Source organism: Anopheles merus, chromosome 3R, assembly GCF_017562075.2.
Source record: "Anopheles merus strain MAF chromosome 3R, AmerM5.1, whole genome shotgun sequence".
Classification (NCBI taxonomy): domain Eukaryota; kingdom Metazoa; phylum Arthropoda; class Insecta; order Diptera; family Culicidae; genus Anopheles; species Anopheles merus.
This window is the reverse complement of record NC_054084.1, coordinates 30,335,975-30,347,646: the sequence shown is the minus strand read 5'-3', so window position 1 is coordinate 30,347,646 and position 11,672 is coordinate 30,335,975. Positions and strand designations below refer to the sequence as shown.

Sequence of the window (11,672 nt, the reverse complement as noted above, 5' to 3'; positions counted from 1 at the left end):
CAACAAAGACAGTTAATAAGAGTTTTCATTTAATAGTTTTATTATTTGTCTAGTACATATTTGGGCTGTCGGGCTGTGTTTTTGCCTTTCTACCTTTACACCCCAGCATCCTCTTCATCCAGCACACAGTGCGTTTTGTTTCGCGCTTCCACTTCCCCGTCACGCGTTCACTCGGGGCGGGCAGGGGCTCTACTCTCTAGTTGTAGAACTACAATATAGTAACAAATTCACGCAATCAACCTCTACCCCCAAACGTGTGATACTCTTTCACCTTTCCGCCACGTTTTGCACTGTGCCACTGTTCCCAGCTTACTGCTACGCCATTAGCGTGTGCTGCTTCGCTACAGGTTGTTCTACATTCGTTTGTTTATAAACCTTTCTATGCTTTCTGTTACGGTAAAACTTAACGAAAAATGTGCTTTCACTTGCCCATGACCATTCCAGAGTAGTGCTTTCACTCACGTTTCATTTAGAATTAGGTTTGTTTTGTTTTACGTTCTTTCATTACTTGCTTTTCTTTTCTTCAATTGGTGTGCCATTACATTAACAATTCGATTCCATTCATTTGCTACTGCATGAAGATCAATCCTTTTCGTACAAGATTAATCGTGCGTTTTTCACTAATTTACAATTTGCCGTTTTTTTTACCATCCTGCAGCAAACCTTCGGTTTAAAAGCACAGTTTTCTTGCGCACCTTTCCCTTAAGCTGATCGTGTTATCCGTACAAAAAAGCCACACGATCCTCGTTTTGCTATTCTGTACAATATTCTCCCTCTTCTTACACACACATACACACACACGTACGCTCTTGTTCTCATTTACCCTTCACACTCCAACATCCAGCAGCGGGTTTATTTTGCCATCTATCTACAATTTTGCTACACAAAACAAGCGTAAACCCCCCCACAGGGGCAGGGTTTTTCAGCTCCGTTCCATTTCGATTAAACGATCGTGTCTTACTTTACACACACACATTTTCAGTTACTGCGAGAAGCAGAAAGTTCTTGCTGTACACGAATCATTTTCCTTTTTTGCCATTTCCAACCATTCCTTTGCTGTTTTGTTCCTTTTGCTATGAACTTTTCCATTCCAAAAAAACAGAGTAAAGTTTATTTCTACAGCACTACATCCTACATGATCATACCGTTTGTTTGTTTTGGTTTTCCATATTCCCCTGTTGCATTCACTCTCGCAAACCCCATTTATAGCTAGCCCTACTTTAATGGGCTGCATACCCATGTGTGTGTGTGTTTTGTGGAATGTCTTTTATGAGTTCTCTTCTCTGCCCACTCGCTTAATAGAAGGGTGTTTAGATCCATTCGAAGAATTGAGGCTCTATAAACGTATCTAGGACGTACCGGAGGGTGGTGTTTGGTTTCGTGTTTTGAAATAACTTATTCACGCATTCGTTTAAACTTTTCTGTCTGGGGACACACATACACACACAGCTTAGTCTGTGCGTCCCTCAGTACGAAAGATGATAATTTATTACCCGAAGGAAAACAATCGTAACAATTGTAGCTTGACGACAAAAGCAACAGGACGAAACAAAATATACACTGTTAAAACCTTGCAATATTGTGTTTGTTGGTCACGTACACAGATAGCGACTGCACTGTGTACGTCTTTCGAGACAACACTAATAAAGACGGAGAAAAAAGTGAACGAAAAACAAAAGAAAAAAAACGGGAAAGAAACCCTGCATCTGAGGCTCTCGATCGCTCTAGCTCAGCTGTATCATAACCGGGGAAGGGTAGCTTTTTTTTCTTGATTCTATCGATTGTATGACAAAGTGAACAATTGTTTACAGCATAATAACATCAGTAACATCATTTAACACGTTGAGAAATACCTGTAGTTGTGAGTACACAATAAAATACTTTACACAGAAAGTATCCTAGCCAGGGATAGTTTAAACCTTCTTTGCTGTATAGCTTGCTCTCATGCTCCCATAGCAACCCACCGGAAGTGATCGCGTACGTCTGCTCAGTTCAAGTTACGTTCTTCTTTTTTTGTTGTTGCCCGTTTTTCCCCCCACTGTACTAAAAATACGCTTAGCCGTACGCATCACTTCCTTTCCTAACTTCAAATTGACTTATCAACAACGCCTCACAAAGGGAGACGCGGGTTTTTGTTTTCTTCTGGGCTCTATGTAATCTTCCATCTAACTTCCGTTCCGCTCCGTAGTAGTTGTGCTTTTGTTTTGGATAGCTGAATAACTTCTCTGTGTATAATGGTATGGCGTTGAACTTATGTAGAGGGCGCTCGCACTGGGACGTGTACGTGTGAGTGCGGGTTGAGAAGTAGAAACACGGATCCAAGAAGTTATTGGTAAAGCTTATCACAATATACATATATAGATGCGTTTGCGAAACGCCCAGTGAGGAGTGAAGTTAATTGATCGTCATATCAACCGCCAGTTGTCGTTGTTTCAGGTATTGTATTAGAGGGGGAAGGATAGATACTAGGTTCTAGTAGTAGTGCCTACAGTACTGTGTGTTTAATTTACACGCTCTTTACGATGTCTGCTACATCCTCTTGCGCAGCACAGGTTTCGCTAATGGCAACTCATGTTCTACTTCTTCTTCTAGGTTCCCATTCCCTGCTAATAAAGGGTTTGGGATGGGGCTGGGGGGTTTTTCTTAGGCGCGAAAACGCACATATCGATACGGAGGCACACGTAGACAAGAATGTTGTCCCACACGAGCCCGAAACTCTCTAGTGCCAGGTGAAGACGACGTGTGCAAACATAAGGTAGATGGTTGAGACGATCACGCTACCGACCATCACGGGGAAACCGACCCTGAAAGTAAAAGAAGACGAAGACGTTAGTACAACTTGATTGGAGTTGAAGGTGTACCTGAACTTACTTGAAATATTCTATAAAGGTAAACCTATAGCCGTGCTGCTCAGCAACACCAGCACAAACGACGTTGGCGGAGGCTCCAATCAGGGTGCCGTTACCTGAAAGGTAAGAAAAACGATTAGCTTCAAGATCTTTGACTTATTCTCCCATGTCACTACAAACCTCCTAAGCAAGCTCCTAACGCCAGCGCCCATACCAGTGGCTGCAGTGGCAGGTCTAGCGCCTCATTCTCGGCAAGACCGATGGCAATCTTCACCATCATCGTGGTGAGCGGAATATTGTCAACAAATGCGGATGCGAATGCAGATACCTAAAACAGGCAAGATGATTGCATTAGAAAGAGAAGATTCTAAAGATCCTAAAGCTTAAAGTAACATACCCATAGGATGATGAGAATGGCCACAGCAAGCCGAGATTCTTCCGACACGGAGAGGATCACATTTTCTGTCTGCTTTCCGATCCAATCGATCAGCCCCAGCTCGGATAGTGCTTCCATCAGGATGAACAGGGCGGCAAAGAAGAGCAGCGTGGACCACTCCACGCGCGAAATTACCGACTCAATGTCTTCCCTGTTTGTAAAGTGTTGCAAAAAGCTCTTGAAGTGTAAGTGTTGTTCTAGTTGGATTGCGTCCCCAAGAAAACTTACCGATCTGCCAGAATGAGCAGCAGAAGTGCACCGAGCAGTGCGGTCCAGCCCAGGGACAGCTTCTGAATGTCTGGTGCGGAGTGCAGGAAGAAGAAGGTGATGACAAACGCAAGCGTGATGGCAGACTTCACCAACAGTGTCTTGCTTCGGATGGGGTACTGGAAGGAAAAAAATCATTAGCCTATGTCTCAAGAAATTCCAAATCCCAACGTCGTACCTTTCGCTTCATCTCTTCCAGCGTTGCCTTGTAGCTCTCGGCCGGTACCGAACCGGTGACGAGCTTCTTCTTGAGCGAGCGCGACAGCCGGTTCACCTTCTTCAGCAGCGTTTCGCGCACCAGATCCTCGTCCTTCGAGTAGGACGACAGTGAAGCGGCCGCCCGCTGCCAGACGGCAATCTCGTGCCGGATCTCCTGCACGTCTTGCGGTTCGCTGAAGCGCAGATCGTTGATGTTCTTAAACTTCATGCGCAGCTGGAAGTAGGTCGTGATCATGACGAAGAAGATCGGTATGGCCATGTGCAGCGTGAAGGTAGCAAAGTTGACACCCTACAATAAGACGAGCGGTTAGAAAGAGCTGCAACAGAAGTAAAGCAATCCTCAAGATATTTACATTTTTCGCAATGTGACTGTTCGAGGCGATGATCACATTCGGCGGATCACCGACGGGAGTTAGTGTACCGCCCACGTTCGAGTAGATCACCATCGACATCAACACCGGCACCGGGTTCAGCTCCATCACCTCGCACAATCGTATCGTGACCGGTGTCATCAACAGCACGGTCGTCACGTTATCCAGGAACGAGGACATGACGGCGGTAAAGACGCAAAGACAGTTAATCAGTGGCCACACCTTGCCGTTCGTCACCTGGTACGCGTACACCGCCAGATAGTCGAAGATACCGGTCTCGGACAGGATTGCAACGAGGATCATCATGCCGAACAGGAGCAGCAGCGTCTCGACGTCGATCCACGAGATCAGCTTCGGCATGCTGGGCCGTTCGTTCATCGCCGCGAGCACACCGATTGCCAGCGTTGACGCGATGATGGCCGCAAACGTGCGGTGCACTATCTCCCAGATGATCAGCACGTACAGGCCGAGCAGTACGATCGCGGCATAGATCACGCCCGTTTCGGTGTCCATCGGCGTCGGGTCGTACGTGAACTTGGTCGGGAAGTCTGCCTCCAGGTTGGTGGTTAGGCGCATCCGTACGACGGCCTTTCCGCTCGTCACCTTCTGGTGGTTGATCGGGCCAATGTCGAACACGTGCTTGCGGGTCATCTCGTCCATCTGGTCGATTACGTCGAGCGAGCTCGGTATCGGAACCAGCCAGACGTTCGTGATGTTCTGCGGAGTTGATAGATACCGAAGAGTTAGGTGTCATGAATTGAAGATAAAGGGTTCCACACGCGAGCTGACTTACCTCCGTGTACTTGGCATCGTAATCGGATAAGAAGCTCATGTTGGAGTTATTGCTAGGTAGGTACAGCAGCTGCAGGATCACTGACAAGTACGTGCTAGTGTTGTTGTGATGCTGATCGCTTAGAAAGGCACCTTTAAGGTTGATCCCGATTCGCGGACCTAGGGATGGTTCTGGCAATATGTACGCTAAGGTGTGAGATAAGAATAAAGAGGCCGTTAGATGTCTTACATTCCCCGACAACGCATTACCATCCCACTTACTCCTGTAAGCTCCTTCCGGTACGGATAGCTGCCGCGGCGTAAGTTCCTTCTCGTGCTTCGACATGAGAAAGCCGGTAAAGATCAGCCACACGACGAGCAGGGTTCCGATCTTAATGTACCCGAACAGCTTCCCGTGCTCGTGGTGACCGCCCATCGTCGTCTCGTGACCATCGTCACCTTCGCCGTCGGTCGTCATGTTCTGGCCATTCTTCTCGCTCGGCTCCGCCACCACCGTCGTCGTTTTGCCATCCTCGACCGAGCTGTCCGGGTTGGTGACCTTGATTGTGATGAACTCCTTGCTGTGGCTATCGTCGCCATCGTCCGCGGAGACGTCCTCGTTCGGGAGCGGATCCTCGTCGGGACCTGGAGAATGGGGTAAGAAATTTATCTTAATATTGTGTGTGCTTTAAATAAGCAGTGCAAATACTGTTCTCCAACACGAGCCAATGGTCGGTTCCTTGACTTGATGATGTCTTTATTCAGATGGAGTCAACCCTCATGAATCATGATTGCATATACTAAGTAAAAACAAACAACCACGATCAAGGCTTGTTAGCTTTTTCAATTCCCTCCACGCAGCCTTTCTTACGCTGCTGAAATTAACCTTTTAAAAACGATCATCTGATGCGACACCATCATCATCATCATCGCCCTACTGCCCTTGCCGCGCTAAGGAGAAGTAGCGTAATCATTGCCAATTGACAGCTTCTTTGCAAGCCGGAACGGTGTACACAGCAGTAGCAGCAGAAACCTTCGCCTGGAAGTCATATTTTATGGCCAGTTTGATGGTAAAACTTTTCATTAATTAACACCCACCACACGGTGGTGGAATTGGCACGGGCCAGAAAGGTTAATTTCAAAGGTTCAGCCGGTGCGCACATTGCCAGACGACAGCCACGCTGTTTCCAGACACGTACAAGCCACGCGCCGACCACCGTGGTTATCAAACTATGTAACAGCGGGCGATGGGGTGATGACTTCATAAAAGCGAGACATTTATCTTGTACAAGTCGAGTATTTCTTCTTTGCTGCAACGGTTAGACACATTTCATTGGATGAAACAATTTTTAACAACCGATCTACAAGCTAAAAATATGCTTCAGACAAACGCGGTTTATCATTACACACGGTCAGACGTACGAGGTACGAGGGAAGAGAGAGAATGTACAAAAATAAACCCGAGAACCGACCTTCCTTCGAACCGGCATTTTTTTTCTTTTTGTGGCCCGACTGATTATTGACAATGACCGTGGCCAGAAGCAAATGGATATGGCGAGCGGTTGACGCGTGCTTTGCCGATCGATTAGATAAAATAACCCTTTTCTGTCTGCGAAAAAGGTATGTTTTTGTATCATAAAATCGTTGAAAAGGCAAACGAGATATGGATTTTTAATTGGATTCGTTTAGCGCATTGGTTCGATATCGATAGGTTGATTAAATAGCTGTCGGCCAAATACGTCGAACGGCTCGATACGGTTTGCGTTAATTGATCAAGGGCCGCGGTTTAGAGCGGGGCGTGCTAAGAATAACGCATTATTAGGCTTTCTCGGTTTGCTGTGACGTACGCCACAGTTTGCCCTTTATGATAGAGAATTTTGTAGAGCCAAAAGGAGTGGTTAAATTTGGATATCCAATTTTTACGTAAAGAATGATCATGCGTCTCCATTGACAATGTAGGAAGGAAAAAGTGAGTGAAAGCTAGCTTTTCATGCTCTAAACTAACTCTAAGGAATCAAAATTATATTTTTTAGATTATTATTGTTGGGAAATTTAGCCATGAGAACCTTTTAGTTTAAAATAGAGTCCTTATAGTTCATTTTAGGAAAAAAGTTCCGTTTTTATAATTAATAAAATTAATATTAAACATGATTTATTTAGAAACAATGTTTTGTATAATTTGAAAACCAAATCAAAACACTACTTGAAGTCCCATCAAATGCTGTTGCTACTACAAACTATTATTTGCATCCTTATTGTTTTGTAATCGAACAATGTTAGCTATATACACGCTGGCCTTTTTCCGAATTTATTGCACAATTCATCACATTAACAATCAAATGCAGAAAGCATTCGTTGTTGTTTTCACCTCCACTGCATCCTCAATCCAACATCAAACACACCAACAACCGTATGTATTGACGTGCGCCCCAAAACCGACAACGAATCGTCCAACAGCCGTCCACCGTACGCATGTGTTCGACCAATCAACAGCATCCCGCAACACACAAAGGGTGAGGGGGGGCAGAGGATAGTGCGAAGCACCGAAAAGGGGTGTTACGAAATGGGAGGAAGTGGCAGCAGAAGCATGCCGCTTCCAGCACTCGCTCTCTCTCTCTCTCTCTCTCTCTCTCTCTCTCTCTCTCTCTCTCTCTCTCTCTCTCTTTCTCTCTGAAACGCCAGCGCAGTAAATGCGATAATGAGCGGAAATGTTTCATGCTTGAAAATTTACATAGAATAATTGAAAACAATCGGCTCCATCGGTGATGCTTGGGCGGTGGATCGATTCGGTGGGGGTAGGTGAAGCGGGGGAAAGGATGGACCGTCACTTTGACTGCATGCGGGTCACTGTCACACGTTGGCCATGCCCATGTGCTGCAGGCCCGGTGTAATAGAGTGCCAGGGACGGAGGCATTTCAGCACGAACGTGCTGCGTGAACCCCCCGGGGGAGGAAAGATTGCACAATTCGGTGAGACGTCAAACAGCTGACGGAACTCGGGCAAGCATCGGGAGTGTTTATGGTGGAAAAATTGCATCCACAGGACCGATAAGAGATCTTTCTGGAGCTTGGAGCGCGATGGACACATACGGAACGGTTCAACACAAACAGGGACAGCGAGCGTAGAACATTGTCTCGGTACGTCAAGCAGTGTCACCGATGAAAGAGCTTCCGTTGCTGTACAAATAAGCGCTTTGATTTATGATACCAGCACACAATTGTCCAGCATTGCTTTGCAAATCAAAAACAGCTCGTGGTCATGATTTTTTATGCTAATTAATTTCCGTCCAACCCAAATCACTGTGCAAAGCACCACAAAAAGAACCGTAAAACAAATGGGTACATCCCAGTACCTATCCTGGCACGGGACGAGACGGAGCATCACCTTTTGCTGTTGATTTATGGCGACACTCAATTTAAGTACGACACGATGTTTCTTGCCTTGCTGCTCCTTTCCGTCTTACCGGTCGTACGGGTACGATGGATGAGCATCGTAAGGACTTACAGCAGCGGCATCAATGCGCACCCAATTTCCAATTCCAAGGGCTGCGAGGGATGTGCCGCTTGTGTGTTTTATCAATTGCCACCGTCATGCTACAATGTGTGTTTTAGTATGCATAACGACCGGGTTAGCATTGACACTAATCAGCGGAAAACGTGACCGAACTATCGCGATATCCGAACCTCGGGCCGGCTCGTGTATTGGGTTCTTGCAAGCAGATGTCGGTGGGACAGTCGTAATCTGCATGCACGCTATAAGGCGGACAGGGTGAAATGATGACAAATGGAGATGGCGATATTTTTGTGCATAATAACCATAATCTCGTCATTGATTTAATACACTCGCATATTTTTGTCCCCGCTTTTAATACGAGTCTCACACATTTTATGCGCAAAATAATCCATTTTCATTGAATTTGTACAAAACGTAGACAACTCAATGGGAGCTGATAATGACTAGAGTAAAAGAATCAAAATCCACCATGAAATTTGCGAATGTTTATTAAGATTTTTAGGATTGTATCGAGCTCTTTGAACAGTATCTTTTCTTTCTTCCAGAGGGCGCTATCTGGCCCCTTAAAGTATACTATTGAAGATACTTGGCTGGCGTACTACCACTTTTGACTGTATTTGCTTATTAAAACCATATGTTTTATTTATTAAACGATTCAATCCAATCAATCAACACCAATCTTTGGAAAATTCATTGTTTTTTAGTCATTCCTTGATATTTTAACAGTTAGTGCTAAATAAATGAAGAATCAGTTTAATCAGGCTTACATGATATTTATCTAATAAGGAAAGCTATTACTTATCATGTAGTCTTCTGAACAAACAATGTTCTAGTCAGTTAATAAATATTACTAAAACTAAATCAATTTGAAGACAAGATATTTTCCTAATTTTAATTATCTTGAGAGCAAAATGTATTGATTTGACATATGTAACAAAAAAAAAAATAATACAAGTTGCCTTTTTTGTAAAATGTAAAAGACTTTGAGAAAAGAAAAGTAAGTTTAAACTCAGCTCAAATTCCGCGCAAAAAAAAAACAACTGAAGTCTCCAATTTTGCTTGAAAAATTAAAGATTTTGACGAAAATATCGCGCACCTGATTTGCACGTCAACATTATTTTACGTAGATGTCTTTGGAACGTTTCAATCGCGTCACTGCAAACTCTAGCTGATTGTGTATCCGTTTGACTAGACTTAAAGTTCAAGATTGATACAGTTTCGTTCCCTCTAAATTGAATTGAATAGAGTTTTCCTCCCAGTCTAGCTGCTAATGCATTCGATGCGATTCAATGTGTTAATTTTAGCCTTTAGAAACAGAGAGACATACCAAGAAACGAGCACAAAACCCACCGCCCCACGGTAGCACTGGTGGTCACAATAGCAAAGCAAGAATACTCTTTGGTAAGAAATTCCACCAATCGGTGAGTGGAATATTTTTAAATTTTATTTCAACGCAACAGAAAAAAATGAAAGAAAAAACAATAACACGCGCCACTGCTCTCGGGTCACTGTCACGGACTAGCATATGACTAAGGGACAACATAGTGGAAGCGCTTATTGTCGGAAAGAACTTTTATGTCTCTAATACGATGCTACATGGGTAATCAAATCCACAAACTGTACATTACTCACCGTGTAATCGTTCGTGCTCCTGCCGGAAGGAGGCCAAGCTCGGATCCTGCCGGATGGCGGCCGGAAGCGTGCGCCATATCTCCAGCGATGCCTCCGTCACCTGGCTGAGAGAAATGATAGAATAGTTAGGCCGGATCGTTTGTACCGTTACGGACGGGCGGGGGGGCTGATTCAGCCGGTCCAGCTCATCCGCCGCCTCCTCCTCGTTGAGCTTAAGTATCTTGAACACGACATTTTTGCCCCTCGGTTTGGACATGCCCACAACTGTTCGGTTGGTGGGAGTGTTTCGGTGTAGAGTAGTGTACTGGTAGTAGTGTTGTTGTTAGCGGTGCGTTGGGTTATAGTGCCGGGTTTGTGCAGGAAGGAAGCGTTTTTGTGTTGTGGGTGCAAACGTTAAGGGAATGTCTTTCTATCGATTAGTGTATTCATGCAGTTAGAGAGTGGTGTAAAATCTTAAGTCCATAATGTTTCACTAAAGCATGCAACTTGTTAGGATCACTTCCTGGTCTCCACTAATCATCACTGTTAGAAGGGAAAATGGGGAAAAAGATGTTAAAATTAACCCATCCACACACCCTCAGGCATCTCCCGGTGTTAGTAGCCGTGCACTTAATTTATCTTCTAAGCAGATAACGTGGATGGAAACCCCGCTCCAACCCGCTCAAATCTCCAGCCCCAGCAGGCGGATCGATCGTGCGTGTTAGTAGCAACTGGAAGGTGAACGCGATCGTTCGCGTCGTATGATCAACGCCTTCCATCGGGATTATCGTAAGCTGCCCAAACGCCTCTCCGGGGCTGATTGATTCACTCTCTTCACCTCTGCGGGTCCATCGCGCTGGATGGCGTGCGTCAATCGCTAATGGGAAAATGATGTACTGCCCTGGCCTGCACGGGGGTCCCGCCGGGTGGAAAATTGACCTTGAACGATACTCGGTTTGGAGCTGCGAGAGAATACGGTAGAATGCGGCGTAACTTAAGAGCGGTACATTTGGGCGGCACTTTATGTATAGGGGGAGGGTTTTTTATTTTGTTCATGCAAACCGAACACAGCCAAGGGACAGCAAACAGAACCTAGCAGCGATGTAGAACATACGATAAGGTGTTTTTTCTCTTTCTTTTAAAATTTTCACAAATTCACAACTCGAATGACTGTCGGTACTGTCAAACCGGTGCCGCTGAGTGAGATATTTGTCCACTAATTTATGTCCTTACTCGCTCTCTCTCTCTCGCGGATACAGACCCATACCCTGTCTCTCTTTGCTCTAGCAACGACACAATTCACCACACTGTTGCTGTGTGCAACGCTTAGCCACACCGACGAAAACCACACACGTCCGCAAAAAAAAAAAGATGTTTTCCGTTAAATTGGACCGTTTTTCATTGTCATCAGTCTCTCTTTTCCCATTCCTACTTCAGTGTCTGAGTGAGACGAGTCGTTTCTCTTTCTCTCGTGCGCTATTCACTTGCTCTCGATCATCCCCAAAAAATTGTAGCGGCGTTTTTCAAGCAGCAACGTTGAACATCAGCACACGAGCAAACGTCAAGCGCCACTGTCTTTGTTGGGTGGTCAATCGACCGATCGACTGCTTTATTGATCACTTTTTATTGAATTCG

General features: G+C 45.1%; 1 protein-coding gene across 13 annotated transcripts in view; it reads right to left on the bottom strand.

Moving 5' to 3' along the window:
• Positions 1–16: 16 nt before the first annotated feature.
• LOC121597781 (P protein-like) overlaps positions 17–11,672 on the bottom strand; it is a 62,982-nt gene continuing 51,326 nt past the window's right edge. For 9 of the 13 annotated variants that reach the window (XM_041923895.1, XM_041923894.1, XM_041923902.1 and 6 more), the window contains 10 exons: positions 10,059–10,162; positions 5,196–5,558; positions 4,936–5,120; positions 4,125–4,859; positions 3,731–4,060; positions 3,514–3,671; positions 3,247–3,436; positions 3,030–3,177; positions 2,872–2,965; positions 17–2,804 (listed from right to left, as the gene is read on the bottom strand). In XM_041923895.1, coding sequence (XP_041779829.1) covers positions 2,720–2,804; positions 2,872–2,965; positions 3,030–3,177; positions 3,247–3,436; positions 3,514–3,671; positions 3,731–4,060; positions 4,125–4,859; positions 4,936–5,120; positions 5,196–5,558; positions 10,059–10,162 — 2,392 coding nt within the window. In that variant the 3' untranslated portion in view covers positions 17–2,719. Of the gene's footprint in view, positions 2,805–2,871; positions 2,966–3,029; positions 3,178–3,246; positions 3,437–3,513; positions 3,672–3,730; positions 4,061–4,124; positions 4,860–4,935; positions 5,121–5,195; positions 5,559–10,058; positions 10,163–10,875; positions 11,130–11,672 lie in introns of all 13 variants that reach the window. The other 4 variants (XM_041923904.1, XM_041923905.1, XM_041923907.1 and 1 more) reach the window with 2 other exon arrangements.